We start from the raw sequence: 24,431 nt of genomic DNA on the forward strand, positions 1-24,431 counted from the left end.
TACTTCTTTTATATATTGTACCAGTGACTGTATTTTCCCTTTCAGCATTTAATTTGCGTCGATGCCAGCAAGTAGTGGCCCTTATTATCAGTTTGAACACACCAAATATGACCCAATGTGTAAAATAGTCTGGGATCTACACTATAAATGAAAGTTGGACAATGTAGCTAAAGATGGTGGATTAAAGTGTTTTTCTGATTATGATTCCAAACAGGGAGAAATTGCCCTAACAAATTTGTAGGTCCAAGCTTTGTGGGATATAAGTCTAGGTAGCAGATTCTGAAAAAACAATCTTAGCAAAGCTAGTATGCACCTGTCATCAAGTTCCACTCGTTTCATGCTGTGGAGATGTAGAACCGCCAAAATGATGGCTACCAGGAAAATCACGGCACAGCAGACACCCACACTGATGTAGAACACACGAGTAGAAGTTGTTGGGGCAACATTGACCGGATCGACTGAAATAGAAAAAGATCATGAAGAAGGAATCCACTCATTTTCCTTGGTTTTGCTAAGACACTAAATGTGTTTTAGCAGAGGCAAATCTCAGTATTGTCTATGGCAGGGTATTTTATAGCCTATAAAATAACTGTACATAGGAAATGCTTTGGGAAGAACACGAGATTTTTCAGGGATCAACATGCTTATTAGTTTGCTAGCAAGGAAAGCTTTGTACAGCACTGTACCACATTGAACAGGAGGCTAAAGATTTATCACATGGCATGCAAACCTCCACTTATATCAGTTTTTGGTCGGGGATACTTTTTGCATAGCTGAATGAAAGCAGCTATCATGTCAGGGTTAATTCCTTCAAATACAGAATGCACCTGGCTGACAAGAGGGGTATATTTGTGAAAGTGAGGCCTAAGCAATTAATTCAAGTGAGGCATTACAGTGTATTTTGACTTGTGTCTGTATTTAAGTCAGAATGTGTGCCACTTGATGTTTTTTGGTTGGATTGCTAGGTGTCAAATCAGAACAAACATTTCTATTGTTTACATTGTTCTCAGCAGCTTTCCTTAAAGGGGTCCAGGTTTGCTATGTCACAGGACTGCTGCGTGTAGCAAGATGTTTGCCGAGGGGAGACCTTATTGTAAAAATACTGTATATCTGATTAAACAGAGAAGTCCTATGACAACAGTTAAAACAATCGTAGTTGAAATCATGTTTGCAGTGGGTTGAAACGACGTGACCATCTTCAGAAGACTTACAATGAATCCTGGTGTTGTTTTTGTCCTGTAGCATGGGCACCTTGATGTCCTCCAGCTCTGTGAAAAGATTTGATATTCGGAGCTTGTTATTAGGATCTTGCTTGAAATACACTTGGCATAAAGAAATTGTTCACAAATTAACAAACTAGTTCCAATAATATGTACTAGAGGAATCATATTCCCTCCAAATAGTTCCTAGCCACCCCAGAGTAACGGATATGTTTGGTGTAAAATGATCCAGTCTTCAGTTTACCTGGAGGCCAAGAGGTTGGTAAACAATAGGAACAACCTAACACGTGGCATAAATGGCTGTAAAACCTGGTTTTACTTGTTCTGAACATCCATTCATGCCACGTGCAGCTAGCAATCGCCCCAAGGTTACTAGGCTGAAATACTTACTCCTGTAGCACATTTTCCTTCGTTTGAAGTTAAGAACTGTGATGTTTTTAGAGCTGATGGTGATGTTCAACTGCATGAGAAACAAGACTTCGGAGTCCATTTTTCCAGAGCAGTAGAGATCAACCCTAAACACTGTGGATAAAATAATAACATGGTTACTACAGTGTTGCCACATCAGACTGTTCCATCGAGAACACACACATTTGTTGTCAACATCTTTACAAAACAATGTTTTTGTCTGTGATAAATCCCTACAGAGCAAGCATTTTACCAACAGTGTGAAATGTTCTAAGCTTCAATGGGAGACATTTATCAATATATATAAAATAGCGCCTCTGACCTCACAGGTAAAGAGATCCTGGTTCAACTACGCAAAGTCAGTTGCCTATTAATGTCTAAAGGATGTGAAAATAAAGCTCCATCTCACTGCACACCTGCAATGTTCTGGCAGAGGAAAAGTGTTGCACCAAAGGAACATTTGGATGAAAAGGATGTTGCCTCTGTAAAACATCACAGCAATCCTGTGCAATGATGCTAATAAAACAAATCTGTGTTGACCTGCTACAATAACAATGTCAAAAGTGCTTAAAGGGCACCTGTTGAGCAAAAATATTATCCCCAACCAACTGCATTGCAGTTGGGGGTAACGGTAATTTTTTTTTTAATTGTCCCCCGCCAGAAGGAGCTCCTTGTACAAGCGGCCATGTTGGGGCATGTACTTGGGGTATGTCCTAGATGCACAGTAAAGTCTAGCAGCCCCGCAAACCTGCTTTGACCCGACCGCCCGACACTGCTAAAAGACCTTCTGTGCAGTTTCAGTGACGTTGGGCTGGGGCCGGCGCGATCCTTCCATAGGCCGATTACGAATGAAAACAGGACTTCAGCCTATGGAAGGCTTGCACTGCCCCCAGCCCAGCAAGGCAATGCATAAGATAGGAAGCAAGACATAAGATCAGTTAGTAGTGTAAGCTGGTCGGCTGCACAAAGGTTTTCCGGGCAGCTTTGAGGGGGGCTTTCGGGTCCAACAACTACTTGATACTGACACGTTCCGATGATTTTTATAGGGTCAGTAAAGCTTTAATAATAACCAAGTCTGTTTAGATGCTAAATAAAATTAAACATTTCTAGATTCACATTGGTTATTTCAGAGGCCCAATGTGACCTTATCTAATGTAGCTTGCTGCACCAGGAGCATTTCTGAAGTATGTGGGTAGGCAGCTGCATATGTCCTGGAATACCATAAGCCATTCCAACAAGCAGCGTTTATATGGGTCACTGGGGTTACCCGGGTATTGAACGTTTCTTTTAAATGACATAAAGTCTTAAATCAGACGCAGCATATAAATATATTATATAATATAAAATATAAATAAAAACACAGCAAGGAAATCTATACAGTTCTGCTAGACTTTACCGTGACTGTGCATCTAATGAGCTATGCTGCTAATTATCTGGATATGGGTAACTGTGGCATTCCTCCAATTACACAGTTCTCTTACGTTTCTTTCACTAAGAAAAACAAATATCTAAGGAAGTTATTGCTGTTCGGTTTATGAAGCACAAAGACAAGAACCTTCATTAGTTATCTGCTTACCAGTTAAAGAGGAGGGAACCTCCCCCTGCATGGAAATGTTGGCCTGTGGCATGGTCATGGCCATTGGGTTGTCCACTTGAAATCCCAATTTATACTCCACCTGCCATTAAAAACAAAAACAATATATAAATTCAATGACAGGACCCTTCATCTGGGCCACTATTTGGGCCGGTGTAAATGCCTACAGGTGTGTTTCAAGAATGCCGGGAATTCATTGATTGACCAATGCATATAAAGAATTTTAAATATTACTTTGTACTCTAGTAAGAGGGTTCTACCCAACATAATTGTGTTTAGTGGCATTAAAGGAAAAAAGTGTGGGTTTAAGTCCTTAATTTCTTTTCATGTTTCACTTTCTATTTTGATACGCTCAGCATCTAGCAGTTGTTGTACAGGTATGGAACCTATTATGCATAGTGCTCGGGACCTGGGGTTTGCTGGATAACGGCTCTTTCCATCATTTAGATCTTCATACCTTAAGTCTACTAGAACATCATGTAATCATTAAATAAACCCAATAGGCTAGTTTTGCTTCCAATAAGGATTAATTATATCTTAGTTGGGATGAAGTACAAGGTACAAGTTTTATTATTACAGAGTAGAAGGAAATCATTTTTAAAAATGTGGATTATTTGGATGAAACGGAGTCCATGGGAGACAGCATTTCCTTAAAGGGATCCTGTCATCGGAAAACATGTTTTTCCAAAACGCATCAGTTAATAGTGCTACTCCTGCAGAATTCTGCACTGAAATCCATTTCTCAAAAGAGCAAACAGATTTTTTTATATTCAATTTTGAAATCTGACATGGGACTAGACATTTTGTCAATTTCCCAGTTGCCCCTGGTCATGTGACTTGTGCCTTCTGGCAGGCTGCTGTTTTTCCTTCTCAATGTAACTGAATGTGTCTCAGTGAGACATGGGTTTTTACTATTGTTGTAAGTTGTTCTTAGATCTACCAGGCAGCTGTTATCTTGTGTTAGGGAGCTGTTATCTGGTTACCTTCCCATTGTTCTTTTGTTTGGCTGCTGGGGGGAAAGGGAGGGGGGTGATATCACTCAGTACAGCAGTAAAGAGTGATTGAAGTTTATCAGAGCACAAGTCACATGACATGGGGCAGCTGGGAAATTGACAATATGTCTAGCCCCATGTCAGATTTCAAAATTGAATATAAAAAAATCTGTTTGCTCTTTTGAGAAACGGATTTCAGTGCAGAATTCTGCTGGAGCAGCACTTTTAACGGATTCATTTTGAAAAAAAAATTTTTCCCCATGACAGTAACCCTTTAATTTTGAGCTTTCTGGATAACGGATCCCATACCTGTACTCATATTTCTAGAACAATTAGATGTGCTTCACTTGATTAACATGTCCATGTACTAACTAAATACCAAAGATCCTTCAAAGGAACACAAATGCATTGCAGTGAATAGGGATGCAACAAATCCACTATTTTTGGATTCGGTTGAACCTCAAATCCTTTACAAAAGATCCAGGCAAATACTGAATGAAATCCTAAATGCAAATTAGAGTCCGGAGGGTGAAAGTGAACTGAACGTGTAAAAATGTTTTTACTTTACTGTTTTTGTGTCAAAAAGTCACACAGTGTTAAGGATTCAGTTCGGCCAGACATGAGGATTCAGCTGAATCCAAATGCTGCTGAAACAAATCCTGGATTTGGTGCATCAATAGAAGTTACTGAAAGCATTGTAATGAATAAAAGGTTAAAGAAAGAGGGGCACGTCACATACCTTAGACTTGGCATGCCAGGTAAAGTGGAGGCTGTTGGTCTCGCTTGGCACCAGCAGGTTGAAGGACAAAGCATAGTGATTAATGATGTCATTCCTTATGTAATAGAGTTCTGCATCAAGTCCTAGAGGGGAAAGCCAAAGGGAAGATAATAAAATATTCAGAATGTTCTTATGTAAACAGCCAGGCAGATAGTGCTTTTTATTGGCAATCACATTTACAAATAACTTCAAACACTAGAAATGTTCAATATACATGTTTTTGTGTGGAGATCCCCTTTAAACAATGAGTGTACATCAAATCATGCTTAAAAGGGTGGTTCACCTTTGAACTAACCTTTAGTATGATGTGGATCTTCATATTCTAAAACTATTTAACATAAAAAAAAAAAATCATAAAAATGAAAAAAGAATTGAATTCAATAACTCTCCAGCTTGGAATTTCAGCGGCTATGAGGTTGCTAGGGTCTATTTTATCCGAGCAATTTAGAGGAGCTAAATAGAAAGAGAAGTAATAAAAAGTAACAGTAACAATAACATTGTAACCCCACAAAGCAATCGTTTTTTAGCTGCCAGGGTCTGTGACGCCCATCTGAAAGCTGAAAAGAGGCAGAACAATTCAAAAACTATAAAAAGTGAAGATGAAATGAAAAGTTGTGAAAAATGGGACATTCTATAACATACAGGAATGGGATCCGTTATCCAGAAACCCATTATCCAGAAAGCTCCAAATTACAGAAAGGCTATCTCCAATAGACTCCATTTTAATCAAATAATACAAAAAATGTTTTGTAATAATAAAAGTACTTTGTACTTGATCTCAAAATAACATATAATTAATCCTTATTTAAGGCAAAACAATCCTGCTGGGTTTAATGCATGTTTAAATTATTTTTAGTAGGCTCCGGGTAAGGACACACGGGCAGATTCGGGGAGATTAGTCGCCTCTTCTTTGGGGCAACAATCTCCCCGTACTGCCGGTTAAATTGAAAAATCGCCAGAGGGATGGCACACGCGCCGCTTCGTTTTCCGAAGTCATCCGAATTTTCCTTGTGAGGCAACTTAGGAAAACGAAGTGCCGCGAGTGCCATCCCACTGGCAATTTTTCATTATAGCCGGCGGGAAGGCAGTTTGGTGAGATTGTCGCCCCGAAGAAGAGTCGATTTGTCGCTGGGGAGACTAATCTCCCCAAATCTAACCTTAGGGCACAGAGGTCCAAACAAACTCCAGGTTAACATTCTGGATAACAGGTCCCATACTTATAATAAAAGTTAAGTTAAAGAGAACAACCCCTTTAATGTTTAACAGTATTAACCGTTATAACACACACTGACACAAGGGGTCGCTCCTGCACTGCAACACAAATCGGAGGACTAAATGATTGAATTTAACTGCTGTGTTATGTGAAATGATTCCCTTTTTTGGATAATTATTATTATTATAGTGCTGAACAGATATTTTTATATATGTTGTGACTCAATAAATAAAAAGGAGGTCTATAAAATGTTACCTTAAGGGCTCTTACACACAGGCTTTTTTTCCCGAATCCCTTGTGTTGCGCTTTCTTCCGTTCAGCCGCAGGGCGCGCAGGAGTAGCTGCACTCAATTATTGTCAAGGGGGCTGTACTCAGACGGATGTAAGCGACAAACGCAGATGGGACGCAGCATGTTGCATTTCACCTGCGATCGGCGCATACATGCGTCTGTGTGAGTACAGCCCCCTTCACAATAATTGAGTGCGTCTACTCCTGCACTCCCCTGTGGCTGAACGGAAGAAATCGCAACGCAGGCGTGCACAGGAAAAAGCGCTCGTGTGTAAGAGCAATAATTCTGTTGTCTGCATGAAATGAACTTGTATGTATGCTACTTTAAGGATCTTACAGACGAGCGTTTTTACCTGTGCTCCCCTGCGTTCCAGTTTCATGCGTTCAGCAACAGGGGATCGCAGGAGTAGAGGCACTGAATTATTTTCAATGTGGCTGTACTCACACAGATGCATGTAAGCGCCGAACGCAGGTTGGGACACAGAATGTTGCATTTTACCTGCGTTTGGAGCTTCCATGCGTCTGTGCGAGTACAGTCACATTGAAAATAATTCAGTGCGTCTACTCCTGCGCTACCTTGTGGGTGAACGCATGAAACAAGAACGTAGGGGAGTGCAGGTAAAAAAGCTTGTCTGTAAGAGCCCTTATATGGTTTTTAATAGAACCATTTACTACGTGTTGCTGTCAGTATCCCTTTAATAGACACACCCCAATGAGGGAATTTTGTATTCTGAATTAAACAATAGTTATATTACGGGAAGTTTTAATTAAGTTAACGAGCTCAGGGCCATGGTGCCTTTGTAGTTTATTTCTGCTAATGACCCGCCAGCATTCGAGCTTCCTCATCTGTTTCATGTAGAGAACTAATTGCTAGTCAAAGGGGCCTAATAAACTGGTGGGGCAAAGACGTGCTCACACCTAATGTGGGACTAATTGGGACAATTAAAGAAAGCTTTTCATTTCCACACTGGCAGCAATCTAATGCTAGAATTACACCGCTCATTAGGCACACTGGTCGCTTGGGGCCCGAGAGCTCACCAGCCCGTCCCAGGTTTCATACACATGCGCTGCAGCCTTATCTCTGGACCTAACTGGACTGACAAGACACCCATAGGTAGGACCCTCAGCTAGGGTTGCCACCTCACCTCTTTAAAACCAAACACATATGAAATCCACAGCCTGCATGGCTAATTAGCAATTCATTTAGATGCATGGCTACACATAAATCAGTTCAGTCTGCAGCATGTATCTAAATGAATTGCTAATTAGCCATGCAGGCTGTGGATTCCATATGTGTTTGGTTTTATCCTCAGCTAAAGGTGTCAGGCCATTGCAACAGGTCTAGAGATTTTACGCCTTCTATACTAATCTAAATAGAGCATTTTAAGGGTAAAGTTAAAGATTAATGTTGTTTGTATGTTGTATACAGACCTTATCAACACACAAATGGGATCCTTGCACAGAGGGAGTATTGAAATTGCCCATTTTTGGCTGGGCCACCTGGAGCCTCAAGATGGCCATAGACACAACGATCCGATCGTACGAATCGTGGATTCCTACAATTTTCGAACCATGTGTGGAGAGTCTCGACATTTTTCGTCCGGTGGAGATTGGTCACTTGGTCGATAGGACATGTTAGAAAATTTCTGTCGGCCCATCTAGAATATGCCGTATAGTTTTGGTCTCCATCACTCAAACAGGACATTATTGCATTACAGAAGGTCCAGAGAAGGGCAACTAAGCTGGTAAAAGGTATGGAAAATCTTAGCTATGAGGAAAGACTGACCAAATTGGGGTTGTTCTCGATGGAGAAGAGGCGCTTAAGAGGTGATATGATAACTATGTAAAAATATATAAGGGGATCATATAATAATCTCTCTAATGCTTTATTTACCAGTAGGTCTGCAAGGTTACCCATTCCGATTAGAAGAAAGGAGGTTCGGCCTAAGGGTAGAATGCCATGGGTGATTTTAAGTGTGATACCGTCCGTTCCGACGCGCTGAGATTAATCGCAGGTGTCATGTTGGATGAGCCGAATCTAAGGTAATAGGAATGTCTGACGTCTATGAATGTCTATATCTATCTTTCTATAGTGATGTGCCCTCCCTCCACCCGCGACTTCAGGGTTCCTTTTATAGACCCGCGCTGGCCCGCCAATAACGTCACAAAAGGGGCAGGGCGAGCAGGAGCATGGCTATAAAAGTGGAAGCCAGAAGTCAGCAGCGTACGGTGGTATGGGGTACCCACGGTAGTGATGTGCAGGTCAGGGTTTTCCAAACCCGCACCAGACCCTAATCTGCCCTGCTCCAACACGCTCCTGCGCTTCCGGGGTCCTTTTATAGACCCGCCCCGCCAATAATGTCACAATGACGTCACAAAAGGGGCAGGGCGAGCAGAAGCGAGACTATAAAACCGGAACACGGAAGCCAGCATTTGATGGTGGCGGGCAGGGAGAGCAGGAGAAGAGCTCAACCCGCCCTCGAGGAGCAGTGCGAGGTCGACACGAACCCGCCCGACCTGCAGGTGATCCCGCGGGTATCGGGTCGGCCCACACATCCCTAACCCACGGGTAATGGCCCTGTCTACACATCACTTATATAGAACTTGATAAATGTGTGTCTTTTTTCAGCGTAACTTACTGTTACTATGTAAACTGTACATGAAGACACCAGTTCAATGCTTAGAGAATGCAATGATCTACTTCAGTAAGTAGGCGTCACACTCCAACACCTCACATCAATAAAGGAACATTGGCAAGGCAGGGCTTACATGTGCAACCATCCCTAAACACTCCCATTAGATGGGTAGCAGAGCCTGGAACGCTTAAAGGAACAGTACAGTATAAAAATAAAAACTGGGTGACTAGATGGGCTATGCAAAATAAAAATCTTTTCAATATAGTTTTTTAATGGAATGTATAAAAGCTGGAGTGACTTGATGTCTAACATATTAGCCAGAACACTACTTTCTGAACTCTTCAAACTCACTGAACAGTTATGCCTCATGTGGCCCCTCTTCAAGTCGCTGACTAACTCAGCGTTAGAGAGCTGAAAAGCAGGAAGTAGTGTTCTGGCTATTATATTAGACATCCAGCCACTCCAGCCTTTAAACATTACATTTTTGGATAACTAACTATATTAGAAACATTTTTTATTTTGCACAGCCTATTTACCCAGTTTCTATTTTTACACTGAACGGTTTCTTTAGGGTAAATGTCAAATATGGGTTTTGGTACAGGAGGACAAACGGTCAGTTATCAAACAGATCTCTATATAGATTGTTATTATTAGATCACAGCTCTGTCCGTGGGCTGATTGGACACATGAATACACCCAATCTGACACACAAGGAATACACTTTCCTAAAGCAGGAGGCACCCACATGCTCCAAGCAGCATAAACCTTATCATAATATTTATAAGACCCCTATTCCAAACAAGTCACAGGGTCATTTAGGCAATAAAAGACTTCCTGTCGGAACAGAGCTAAATGCTCTACTGACGTTATGGATTGGGCTCACCCAGCCCGTTGGAATATCTGGCTGTATCTATAGAGGCTTAAGAAAAGACAAGGCGTGTGTCACAGTTTATCCTTGCAATAATAATAAATAAAAATTATATTGATTATAATTTGAATAAAATAAGTCAACTTATCTCAGAAGTATTTACATAAGTAAGGTTCTTATTCTGTTGACTGCTAATGATTACTAGGTGGCCAATACAGGTACGAGACCTGTTATCCTGAATGCTGGGGACCTTAGGTTTTCTGGATAAGAGGTCTTTCCATAATTGGATCTCCAGATCTGAAGTTTAGTACAGGTATGTGACCTGTTATTCAGAAAGCTTGGAACCTGGCGTTTTCTGGATAAAGGATTTTTCATTAATGTGGGTCTTTGTACCTTAAGTCTACTAGAAAATCATGTAACAGATCCCATACCTGCATATAATAATTTTAATATTAACTAAATCCAATAGGCTGGTTTTGCTTCTAGTAAGGATTATTTGTATCTTAGTTGGGATCAAGTACAAGGTACGGTTTTATTATTGCAGAGAAAATGTAAATCATTTTTAAAAATTGTAATTATTTGATTAAAATGAAGTCTATGGGAGATGGACTTTCCATACTTCAGAGCTTTCTGGATAATTTCTGCATAACTGATCCTATACCTGTACTAAATATACATATTTTTGAGACAGTATTTGTTGGTTGTTCTTAATGATCTTGGTAGTCAATGATAACCAAGGCCTGTTTAAGACACGAAGGGGACAATTTAATAAGATTCATTCTTTTTTTCCCATGATTCTAAAAATCTTGCATTTGAAGAATGGTTTTAAAACCCAAAATTTTGTAAAAACCAATAAAATACTCAAATGCAAAACTACGCCACCTAAAAGCTGGCGAGGTCATGCAGAAGTCAATGGAAGTGGACCTTAGTAAAATTTAAAAATATTTATTTACTTTGAGGTTTTAGAATGTATTAACTTTTTTTTGGTTTTGTTTGTAAATGCACGAAAAATTCAGAATAAACGAGAGTTTCAACGTTTTCTTATATGTATTTGGAGTTGCTCCAGGTTTTTATCCGTTTGTGCTTTTTATATTCTAATATTTGAATAAATAAGTAGTGTATTTAGTGTACTCTAATTTCACATTTTTGATAAATTAGCCCCATAGACTGCTTTAGGGTCATGGCACACAGGCAGATTCGGGGAGATTAGTCACCCAGCCACAAATCTCCTCTTCTTCAGGGCGACTAATCTTCCAGAGGTGTGAGGAAACTTCGGGCGACTTTGGAAAATGAATCCTTCAGAGTGCCATCCCGCTGGCGATTTACATTTTAGCTGGCAGAAAGTCAGGGGAAGCAGTTCAAGGAGATTAGTCGCCCCAAAGAAGAGGAAATTTGTCACCAGGCGAATCCCTGAATCTGTCTGTGTGCCCTGACCCTTAAGGTGGCCATAGACGCAAAGATCCGATCGTTTGGCAACATCGCCAAACGAGCGGATCTTTCCCCGATATGCCATTAACGAGCATGGCTATATCGGGGGCAATCTGATTGTGCTGCCGTATGGCCGAACGATCCGATTACGATGCGCAATGGGCTCCGACGGGATCGGTCGGGTCAAAATCAAACCTGACCGATCGACCAATCTCCGTCGTACGATAGGATCTGTGTGTCTATGGCCACCTTTATACTTCCACGTAGCTTCTCCTTGGAGAGAAATAAGCCACTTGGAGAGAACAGAGTCCATAACAAAGTCTAAACCCAGGGGGACAAGTCTTAACAAATCCGCAGAGATGAAAGGTGCCTTTAAACTTGACTCTCAGTACAAGAGTTCCCAGTCACAGGCACGGCTGGCAATGAGCCCGGCGGCTATAAAATGTGCTGTTTATTATTGCTTTAGATTGCAACAAACCTATATCACATTTGTTACAACAAAAAAAGGATTTTCTTTTTCTTTTAACGAATACAATTGCCCGGGGACGCTTGGGAATATGACTTTAACACCTAATAAATGAATATTATGTACCAGTCCTAACAAGATTACTCAGCTTCCCGCTTGGATTCCTCTGTACTGAACAATCAGGCACAACTAAGGGAACAGACTTCAAACAGAAAACATGTTGCGTAAAGCTGGCTTCATCTGCACTTCAAGGGACGTCATTAGGCTAGTGATAACCATAGACTAATAGCAGTCTAAACACCCCTGCCCACCTGTCACCAGTCCTAATGTTGTTTATAATAACTCTATCCAATAACATTTATCTACAGCTTCATCAGAGGCATAAGTCACTTAAGCTGGCCATAGACGCAACGATCCGAGATTTTCGGACCATGTGTGGAGAGCCCCAACATTTTTCGTCCGGCAGAGATTGGTGGTTCAGTCGATCGGCAGGTTAGAAAGTTTCTGTCGGCTGCCGATAATATCTCTGCATGTATTGCCGATCGTACGATTTTCAGAGGGAGACTGTCACCAGCTTTGTCAGACATAACTATCGTACGATTGCTGTCAGGGGCAGAACATCGGCTGATCTGTTCTTTTACTACTCTGTTCTTTTACTACTTTATTTGATCTGAATGGTAAGACTTTGATCTGAATGGTTAGTGGAGCGCCGGGAGATGGGAAATTCCGATTGTACGTTAATTCGTACGATCGGATCTTTGCGTCTATGGCCAGCTTTATGAAGCCGTAGATACATGAAGCATGTAGGCCAGCATAGGTGGACGGTGGTGGGATTAGCTCCCAACATAGACAAGGTAAAATTCACTATGGAAATTGGGAAAAGGAAGGGAGGGGGCATTTCAGCACTACTTGCACACGGTCGGATTGCCAGAGCCAAAGGGGGCTATCTATTAAACTCCGAATGACAAAACATTCATCTTTTTTACTATAAAATCAGAATTTTTAGTTGTAAAAAAAACAAACAAACAAAAAACAAAAACATTTTTCAGATGGAAAAAGACAGAATCTGAAAATCCGGCATCTCATACCTGCCGAAGTTGCATATACCGTATATACTAGAGTATAAGCCGACCCGAGTATAAGCCGAGGTACCTAATTTTACCTACGAAAACTGGGAAAACTTATTGACTCTAGTATAAGCCTAGACACAACTACAGCCCTGTCTCCCAGCAGCGCACATTCTGCCAAAGCGCCCCCCCCAGCGATCAACCGGACTTATTTGCAAAGTTGATGACGACAGAGAATTGCCAAACAGATTACTGTGTGCATTGTCCCACTGTCCCACTACCATGTGCAGAGGGTGCTGTGTGATATTGCCATCACTGTTAATCTTTCATATAACCAACAGAGGGCGCACTGTTATTCTTTCATACAACCAACAGATGGCGCTGTGTGATATTGCAGTCACTGTTATTCTTTCATATAACCAACAGAGGGCATTGTGGGATATTGCAGTCTCTCCCCAAGTGTACTGTTGGTATAGGAATGATTAAAAGTGACTGCAATCTCAGCTAGGCGGGTCGGGTACCGCTGACCCGAGTATAAGCCGAGGTAGACTTTTTCAGCACATTTTGGATGCTGAAAAACTCGGCTTATACTCAGGTATATATGGTAAGTCAATGGGAGAAGTCCCAAAGATATCTTGATCTGCACTGGGTTTCAAGCAATAATCTGAAAATGTTCTTGTTTTCGGGCAAAAATCATACAAAATCTAAATTTTTCGTGTGGAAATCGGTAAATAATTGTAGGATTAATTTTTTTTCACGATTTTTCCAGGGTTTTTCCTCGCAAAATAAATTTTCATGAAAAGTGTATTGATAAATTACACATAAATTAGAGTGTAGGCTTTGGCAGGGACTGATGTGAGTGGTGGCACATTCTTTGTAAAGTGCTGCAAAAAGCCTAAAAAGGATGAAAGAGAGCACAGATTAAAGGAACAAAAACACCAAAAAATGAAAGTGTTTTAAAGTAATGAAAATATAATGTACGGTTATTCTGCATTGGTAAAACTGATGTGTTTGCTTCGGAAACACTACTATAGTTCATATTAACAAGTTTCTGTGTAGCAATGGTGGAAATTGAAAAAACGACTATATGGCCCAGGTTAAATAGTGGATAACGTATACCACCATTATGTTCTACAGAGCTTATCCCATGTGTAACCTGAGCCTTTTCTCCTTTGAATGGCTGCCCCCATTGCTACACAGCAGCTTATTTATATAAACAATAGTAGTGTTTCTGAAGCAAACACAGCAGTTTACCAGTGCAGGGCAACACTGCATTTTATTTTTATTACTTTAAAACACTTTTTTTTTTTTAATGTCACTGTTCCTTTGAGATGCATAAAAAAACATCCCGTCTCTGCATTTACACCTTGCCTTTGCGGACGTCAAGTTGAAAATGCAGATGCTGTTAGAGATATGCAAAGTTCTGTCAGATATAGCTCACGAGAGACAAGCGATAAGGCAGCTGAGTCTCACACTACTGAATGCAAATATGCATACAATTGAGGCTTCCGATCATCTCTGATGTCTGGAGATCCCTTATCCTGTACATAAACAAACGCCTAAACATTCAGTCTATGGTCTATTGATTTAATTAGATAACACGTCACTTGGGTTAGAAAGCCCACACATTTCACATTGAGAAAGCAAAGGCAATGGGGCTGCTATAAAACAACAAAGTGTAGATTATTTACCAAGGCAGAAAATGATGGGATCTACTATAAGTACAGCAGGCACCAAAGTGCCAGGAATTGCTGAGCCATTCCTTGTAAAGTCTGGAGAACTGGTCCTTTCAGGAGAAAACATAGCTGAACAGTAGCCATTCGCGGGATGGCACTCTGAGCGATTCGTTTCCAAAGTCGCCTCACAAGGAAACTTCGGACGACTTCGGAAAACAAAGCACTCCGACTGCCATCCTGCTGTCGATTTACATTCTAGCTGGCGGGAAGTAAGGGGAGGCAGTTCAGGGAGATTTGTCCCCAGCGACTAATCCCCCCGAATCGCAGCGTGTCTCTGCCCTTAAAGGAATCCCATTTTTTGCATAAGGTGTTCTTCAACTGATTGAGAGACAAGTCTGAGAGATCATCCATTCAGATGTTATCACAAAACCCCCATTGTTGAGAAGCGAATCCCATCAGCACGTTACCCACAAACCTGGCACAAGCTATAACTAATCCAACTTTATACAGGTATTTGATCCGTTGCCTGGAAACCCGTTATCCAGAAAGCTCAGAATTAGGCCGTCTCCCATAGACTCCATTTTATCCAAATTTATAAAAATGATATCCTTTTTCTCGGTTTTAATAAACAGTACCTTGTACTTGATCCCAACTAAGATAATTAATCCTTATTGGAAGCAAAACCAGCCTATTGGGTTTGTTTAATATAACTTATGATTTTCTAGTGGACTTAAGGTATGATGATCCAAATTATGGCACTATCCATTATCCGAAAAGCCTAAGTGCCAAGCATTCTGGGTAACTTGGAAAACTTTATGTTGCAAATATGTTGTTGCCTGACAATTTTTTTCTGTTCTACGTCATTTTTGTAGAAAACTATGTTAGAGACTAAGGCCGTTTTTTTTAGTGGCACCGTGTTTGTGCTTTGGGCTACCAATAAACGTTAAGAAGGCAAAATCACATGCATTTTTGGCTCAGTATAGTGCTACACACATGCCTACATTGTAAGAGGACTCATATCCACTAGGCCACAATCTGTCCTGTTTTGCCTTGCCATAAATATTATGTAAAGTGCTAAAAAGATCAGCAAAATCACAAAGAATTTGGGAAACTTTTTGTTTGTAAATATTTTGTCACAACATTTTTGTAGCCAACTATGTTAGAGACTAAGGCTATTTTTTCAGTGGCACATTGTTTCTGCTTTGGGGCTACCAATAAAAGTTTGGAAGGCAAAAATCACATGCATTTTTGGCTCAGTATCTTGCTACACACATGGCCTACATTGTTAGAGGACTCCTATCCACTAGGCTAAAACTGAAAAAAAAAGGCTCCCATGTTGCCAATTTCTTAAAAACATTCTGGATAACCAATTCCATAACTGTGATGTTTCAAATGGATTTGTAGATCTATTAATCAGCTGAGGCAGGGTTACTATCCCCTTTAATCTTCATTGCCCTGTAGCACATGGGATTTTCTCCATCAGCAGACAAAATGCAGATCTGCCCGTGTTTAGTACATACCACATCCGCATGCCAGTGCATAGTAAAGATGGGGCAGAAGCCAACTAACGGGTGGAATACCCAAGCACAAGGACCCCCATATTCAATAAAGACTGGATACTCCTTAGAGGAATTGCATGACAACCGTCAAATTTTTAATTTTCTTTATACTTCTAACCTTATTATAAGCTAAGGAGAACCCAACCAAATTTTGCACCACAAATGGGGAGCCTGTAAAAGTCGTGACCATTTGGAAATACTCCGTAGCAGGATTGCTGGAATAGTTTCCTGGTGTGGAACGTGTTGCTTTAAGGCACATTACAAACATACGGCAGTTCCAAAGATAAACAGAATACTTGACAGACTAAACTGAATTGTGCAACTGCTGTGTCCGACTGCAGACGCTTAATGCAATTCTCAGTAACGGCTATTAAACTTCTTTAGCACATTGTATGTCTGTTTACTGGGTAAAGGGCAATAAACATACGCCGAGCAGAAATCTTACACCCAGATGGCTGCCACCCAGCAGAAGTACGGTAATGAAATGGCAGCCCCAGCAAGGAATAGAGATGCTGCACTTTTAACAGGATAAGCAATTTACTCCTCATTCACCAAACTGCCACCTGAATATCCCCGAGGCCGAGAGCTGCTTCATCCCAGGCAAAATTACGCTGTGCCTCAAAAAGCACCAGAACAGCCACCAACAGAATGTGGGCCTCCGTATGAACTAGTCAGCCTCAGCCAAACTGGAATAGGCTAAAGCAAAGCCATGGATAGGTCAACAGCTATCACAAGGCCACATTTCTACTCGTGCTCTTCTGAGCACTGTTGCCGTACACACATTTTTTGTTTTTAAGATATAAGCCAATATCAGGAGCACCAACTATTATTCTGGCCCACCAATGTTACTGATTCAAGAAGCATCTCCTGACACTTCACTGCTCAGTTCTATTCACCTGGCGCAATAAACTAGTGTGAATTAGCGATGCATCAAATCCACCATTTTGGATTAGGCCGAACCCTCAAATCTTTGTCGAAAGATTCGACCAAATACTGAACCGAATCCTAATTTGCACATGTAAATTAGGGGTGGGAAGGGGAAAAATATTAATTCCTTGTTTTGTGACAAAAAGTCATGCGCTTAGAATTCGGCAAATTGGTATTCGGTTCAGCCGGACAACAGGATTCAACCAAATCTAAATCCTGCTGAAAAAGGCAGAATCCTGGCCGAATCCAGAACTTGGCGCATCCCTAGTGCGAATGCTAAAGAGCACTCTTAGCATTTTAAAGGGGTGGTTCACCTTTAAGTTAACTTTTAGCATGTTATAGAATGGCCAATTCTAAGCAACCTTTCAGTTGGTCTTCATTATTATTATTTTTTTTTTAATAGTTTTTTTTTTATTATTTGTCTCCTCCTTCTGACTCTTTCCAGCTTTTAAATCAGGGGTCGCTGACCCCATCTTGAAGAACCCTAAAATCAAAAAATGAAAGTGTTTAAAAGTAATTAATATATATATAATGTATTGTTGCCCTGACCTGGTAAAATTGATGTGTTTGCTTCAGAAACACTACTCTAGTTATTTGGGATCCACCAAATACAGGATTCAGTTCGGGATTCTGGCTTTTTCAGCAGGGTTTGGCTGAATCCTTTCCTTTTCCTCCCTCTCCCTAATGCAAATTAGGGAGGGAGAGGGAAATCATGCGACTTTTCATCACAAAACAAGGAAGTGAAATCATCTTTTCCCACTTTTTCCCTTTCCAGCAGCAATATGCATATGCAAATTAGGATTCTGATTCGGTTCGGTACTCGGCCGAATCTTTCACAAAGGATTCGGGCATTCAGCACTATTATTCATCTTTCTGTTCAGCCCCTCACATATTCATATGACAGTTTCTTATTCAAATCAAAGTATGGTTTTGAAGGTAACGTGCACCCTAGTAAGCAGACTGCTGAAATTGCAAAATGGACAGCTGCTGAATACAAAACTAAATACAGGTATGGGACCAGTTATCCAGAATGCTCGGGACCTGGGGTTTTCCAGATAATAGATCTTTCCGTAATTTGGATCTTCATACCTTAAATCTACTAGAAAGTCATTTAAACATTAAATAAACTCAATAGACTGGTTTTGTGTTCAGTAAGGATTAATTATGTCTTAGTTTGGATCAAGTACAAGGTACTGTTTTATTATTACAGAGAAAAAGTAAAACATTTTATTATTTAGATAAAATGGAGTCTATGGGAGATGACCTTTCCGTAATTTATTTGAGCTTTCTGGATAACGGTTTTCCATATAATGGATCCCATACCTGTACCTCAAAAATCCCAAACACAAAAATGAGAACTAATTACAAATTGTCTCAGAAGATCGCTTTCTCTCTATATCACCCTAAAAGTTTAAAGATGAACAACCCATTTAATAAAGTTGTTCCTGATAGGGCCACGGTGGCAACATTAGGTAGTAGCGTTACCGTACTATGGTGAAGTTGGTGAATGAAGTAGACACATAGGGCATAAAATGTAAATAATGAAATCCAAGATCACAGAATTTAATGGAAATGACAAGTCGGTTGGACATCTGGCAATTAAAGCAAGGAACACAGGAAATGCCTCGATGCTGGCAGGCACACTTGTTGCTGGATAAGCTCCTAAAAGAAGAATTAATTCACAAATCTCTGGTAGGGACAGCATCTGGCTTAATTTATGCTTACCCTCCAACAAAACTCTCTCCTACATAAGATAGTTCTTTCTAAAAAAAAAAGCCTCTCTGATCTGTCTATATCAGCATCAATTGGGCAATCAGTGTTCCTCAATTATTTAAAGGGCTGTTTACCTTTAAATGAACTTTTAATATGACGTAGAGAGCAATATTCTGAGACAATGGGTTTTCATTATTTTTTTTTTTTAAGATTTGTGGTTGTTAAGTTATTTAGCAGCTCTCCAGTTTGCAATTTCAAAAACCTAGTTGCTAGGGCCCAAATTACCCTAGCAACCAGGCATTGATTTGCATGAGAGACTGGAATATGAATAGGAGAGAGCAATAAAAAGTATCACTATCACAATACGTTTCTAGCCTTACAGAGCATTTTTCATTTTCAGCGACCCCCATTTGAAAACTGGAAAATAAAGGCAAATAATTCAAATAGTATAAAATGAAGACCAATTGAGAAGTTGCTTAGAATTGCCTATTCTACATCATACTAAAAGTTAACAAAGGTGAACCATCCCAAGAATGTGAGATATATAGTAGGGATGAACCGAATCCACTTTTTTGGATTCGGCCGAACCCTTCGCGAAAGATTTGGGTGAATACCGAACCGAATCCTAATTTGCATATGTAAATTAGGGGTGGGAAATGGGAAAAAAATTAGTTCCTTGTTTTGTGACAAAAAGTCAAGCAATTTCAGTCCCCGCCCCTAATTTACATTTGCAAATTAGGGTTCGGATTCGGTTCGGCCAGGCAGAAGGATTCGGCCAAATCCTGCTGAAAAGGCCGAATCCTGGATTCGGTGCATCCCTGATATATAGCAACAGAGACCCTGAGAGTGACTGGGTGAGACATAATCCAACCTGATAAACTGCAAGTAAATAATTTGGCAAAAATCCTAAAAATATAGGAGGCATAATATGGAAAAGTCCTAATAACAGTTTTACAATAGGAATATGTGAGCACAGGACCTGCGCCTGCCACAGAAGAAGACTATAAGCCCCAGACGGGGAAGGTTGAGAGTTCACATTAAGATAACCAGAACCAATTTCATTTCCAGTCTTCGAAATTAGATTTGCGTAAGCCATGAGACTATGCATTAGTACAGGCTTCATTTGTTTCATATGTCTAGACTAGGACATATCAGGGAAATCTGCCGAAGGAGAATATTTGGCACGGCAAGCGGAGCTGCACATACGTCTATGGGGATCAGCAGCGCATTTGGTTTGTATGAAGCCACTGCGACCGCAATGCTGTAACCCTGCAGGTCCAGCCTTTTATCAAACGCTGTACAGGTTATGTGATAAAGTGGCCATGTGGTTTATATAAATTCACTACAATTTCTCTATTCCAAAGCCAGCTCTTTAATGAAGGCAGACTGTTGCTCTCATTGAGGCCACAATCAGCAATCAGAGCACGTGCCAATTTGGCATAGCTGGGAAGTGCACTGCCCAAGGCTAGAAGTGGCAGCTGTAAACAAAAAACATGGGACCAATTTCAGACAATCAACATCCCTAAAGCCTGACACTTTCCACTTGATAGCAATGTGGATTACAGGTATTTAAATAACATTTGCGGCACTGTCCTTTCTAAATGCCTGCCCCAATTTACCCATGCCCCTTCCCTGGCTCCAGCAACAAGCCAACATCTGAAGTTAGGACAGCAAACAGCGGCCAAAATCTGGCATGGATAAGCCCCATAACAGGGGCCAAAATGTGGCATGAATAAGCCCAATAATAGGGGCCAAAATGCAGCATGGACAAGCCCCGTAACAGGGGCTAAAATGCGATATGGATAAGCCCGTTGCAGGGGCCAAAATGTGGCATGGATACGCCCATAACAGGGGCCAAAATGCGGCATGGATGAGCCCTAACAGGGGCCTAAATGCAGCACGGATAAGCCCATAACAGGGGTCAGAATATGACATGGATAAGTAACTGGGCTGGGTCCTGAATGTTTATAAATTGTTACTAATGCATTGCTCATTTAGACACATACCCAAAGTAATGGATTTGTTTCAGTCTTCAGATCTCAATGGCTGGTGTTGGTAACTCAACCACTGCAATTGATCACCTAAATAGATTAAATTTGTCATCCATTGTCACAAGTCCTTGTACACTGGAATGTTTTTTGTATGCATATTTGTACTTCAGCAGGGGCAGCCATGACTCCTCTTATAAATAAACTTTATCCAAGAAGTGAACTTAAATAACAACATTATAGGCATATATACAGTGAAAATCCAGGTTTATGCTGCAGTCAAAAAATATGGTTCACTCAAGAGAACTGTCCTATTAGACAATACAGAATAGGCACAGAAAGCTTTATAACATGATGGGGGGGGAGTGAGACACGGAGGTGCTGTACAAATTGCTGCTTTACATGGGAAACCACACAGCAGCACTGCTACAAGCTTACAGGCAAAGGGAACTATGCTGAGAATGAGAGCACAGCCCGAATAAATCTCTTTTCAGCTTTTGTGCTAATGCAGAGTAAAACAAACAGAAGAATATGCAGGAAGCTTTATGGGAAAAGGGCACTTCTTTGAATGATAAGAATGGAATTCCTGAGAAGACCCAGATATAAAGAATGTGCTTTCTCCCAGGCTAAAAGTGGTTAGTCTCTGTGAATGCAGCTCATATAAGATTTAAAAGGTATATTGGTATTTTACTAGTTAACTCCCCCAAGCCCAGGCTGCACTGGTAATCTAGCATTCCTGTTCTTCTGTACTTTTGAACCCTGTATAATTAGCTTTATGCACCTAATCATTGTCCCGAATGTGACACCAGCACCAACAAATACTGAGCGCTCTCCTCAAAGCCTTACTTTCGAGTAACGTACTTTATTGTCTTTAAAGTAAGGTGTTCTTCAAATAAAAAAAAAAAAAAACGGCTCCTTTAGGGTAAGGCCAGACGAGGAGATTCGGGGAGGTTGTCGCCTGGCGACTTATCGCCACGTCTTTTGCGTGACTATCTCCCCGAACTGCCTCAGCGTTTTTTCCCCATAGGCTACAGCGCAAAATCGCGGCGATGCGTTTAATAGTTGGGCGAATATTGAAAACGCATCGCCGCGTGTGCATTAGCGCAGGCGATTTTGCGCTGTAGCCTATGGGGGGGAAAACGCTGAGGCAGTTTGGGGAGATAGTCGCGCAAAAGACGTGGCGATAAGTCGCCAGGCGACAAAACCTCCCGAATCTCCTCATCTGGCCTTACCTTTAGACGGCAGTTAATTTTCAGAGTGCGAGTGACGCAAGGTTCGTTTAGGACAAACCAGAGTTTTGTTATCTTGTGCCAATGTTACGTGATTTTATTAGCTTTAATACATCTTGTAGGCAAAAGGAGCCCACCTATAAGATATAATGGATCTAGGGATGCACCGAATCCAGGATTCGGTTCGGGATTCGGCCTTTTGCAGCAGGATTCAGATTCGCCCGAATCCTTGTGTGTGGCCGTACCCGAATCCTAATTTGCCTATGTAAATTAGGTGTGGGAAGGTTAATCACATTACGTCTCAAAACAAGGAAGTAAAACATTCTTTTTCCACTTTTTCCTTCCCCGCCTCTAATTTGCATATGCACATTAGGGTTCGGTTTCGGCCGAATCCCAAATAGTGGATTTGGTGCATCCCTAATTGGATCATTCATCTGAAAACTCCTGAATGAAGACAGAATGAGGAGAAACAGATGCTGAATCGTGAAGATAAACTTGATTACTTCAGAAACTGTACCAAATTTTTTATTGTATTTAAATGTTTATTATTTCAGTATGCTGAAGCGAAGATTACATTTTCATTTTCGTGATAGTTACCCTTTAAACACTTGTGATTTAAAAGAGAAGAAAACTGTGATGCTTTTCCTTTCTGAGTACCACAGAAACAATGCAACAGCAGACAGGCCTGGCCAGGAATGCCCACAACATTTTAGGATTTATTTTGTTCCCACAAAATGCAAGGCATTGTGAGAACTGGTGTTTTGCCTAGAAAGGGGATAACTACTGCTAGGTTATTTTAATAGTATATGGAGAATAGAATAGGACAAAAACTCTTTTCAATAGCTCTTTTAAAAATAACTAAATGTTTAATACTTTAAATTGGAAAGTTCCTATGAATTAATGTGTTACAATATGCAAAAGAATGTATATTTGGGTTTACTGCCCCTTTAAGGCCTCACTGGTGGAACTTATAGTCGGACCAAACAGTGTTTGGGAAAGCTGGATCAAATCTGCTTTTGTACAACAGAAAGCAGGACTATATTTGTACGTAATTTGTATGATTGTTCAGGGCTATAAGTACATGTTAGAATGCATTATAATTATACAGTACCTTATATTAAAGTTGGATACGATTTAGCAAATCCCATTGGCTCAGTTGGGGAAACGCTGCAGTATGGGTAAGATACTCCGAAAAATGCTAACTGTAGAGGAGCCCAAATTGGCCATTTATAAAATAATGGGATTTTTTTTTTTAAAGGAAGCAGAATTCTCAGTTGTTCCCTGTGCGCCTATTTTTAACCAAAATGTCTCGTATGACACAGAAAGTGGGAAGAATGTTCCCATCACCCTCCCCCCTTTGAGGCATGTGCTGTGCAAGAGAGAGGAGTGAAAGGAGCTGGCCTCTCGCATTTCACTATTATGCGCCCCACACACAAGTTTATTTGAAATGATTCCCTGAAACCCTCTTCATAAAACCAAACGGAACTCCTTAGTCAGAAATCAGTCCCAGATTAATGGTTCCCATAATTACAGAGGAAGAAAAAAAAAAAAGAAAAAAAAAAAAAAAGAGAAACCGCCTGTACCAAAGTGGTACATTTAATCATGCCTGGAAAAGGAAATTAAGGACATCAGGGGAAAAAAGATCAAGTTAAACGTGTTAGGAGTTTAATTTACTTTCCTCTGCCAGGATTCGGGAACTGCTGCCAGGAACAGAAATGCTTTGTGTGTACTTGTCATGTGGTCAGTGACACAAGAACAAATAGAGGTGATGTCATAAGGTCACAAGGAACTGTCACTCAAGCCATGTGTCTGGAATATCCTATTCTCACCAAGGGCAACAGCACCCATTGCAATTGCAGGCTCTTTGTTGTTCTCAGAGGTTTGAAAATCACATCAGGCCATTGATGTTTTTTACTCCAAGGGGCAGATTTAAGGGTCGATGTGAAAATTCTAATTTTCAAATTTTGTTTTTTTTTTTTGGGTCAAAACTCTCAAATTCGAATTGTGAATTATCCAAACTTGATTCGCGTTTTAATTCTAACTCAAATTTGAGATTTATCATACTCCGGCCCTTTAAGAACTCAAATTCGACTATTCGCCCCCTAAAACCTGCCGAATTACTGTATAAGTCAATGGGAGCGGTCCACGGATCAATTCGGGGATGTTTGTAGCCTTCCTGACATTCAAGTTGGTTTCTCTGAATAGTTTAAATTTAAACAGTTTTTATCATTTGAATTGAATTTGATTCGAGTTTTCGGGTCGATTAAATTAGTTTGGGTTTAAAAAATTTGATTTTATGAATATATTTTGACTAGTTGAATTTCAAATTTATGGGAGTTTAAAAAACTCACATGAATTCAAACCTTGATAAATGTGCCTC

At 40.5% G+C, this 24,431-nt stretch overlaps 1 protein-coding gene across 2 annotated transcripts in view; it reads right to left on the bottom strand.

Moving 5' to 3' along the window:
- Positions 1 to 24,431, bottom strand: part of ryk.L (receptor like tyrosine kinase L homeolog) — a 71,015-nt gene that overhangs the window by 35,613 nt on the left and 10,971 nt on the right. For both annotated transcript variants that reach the window (XM_018261918.2, NM_001092809.1), the window contains 5 exon segments: positions 4,954 to 5,075; positions 3,205 to 3,304; positions 1,611 to 1,742; positions 1,212 to 1,268; positions 314 to 458 (listed from right to left, as the gene is read on the bottom strand). In XM_018261918.2, the coding sequence (XP_018117407.1) occupies positions 314 to 458; positions 1,212 to 1,268; positions 1,611 to 1,742; positions 3,205 to 3,304; positions 4,954 to 5,075 (556 nt within the window).

This window comes from Xenopus laevis, chromosome 5L (genome assembly GCF_017654675.1).
Source record: "Xenopus laevis strain J_2021 chromosome 5L, Xenopus_laevis_v10.1, whole genome shotgun sequence".
Lineage (NCBI taxonomy): Eukaryota > Metazoa > Chordata > Amphibia > Anura > Pipidae > Xenopus > Xenopus laevis.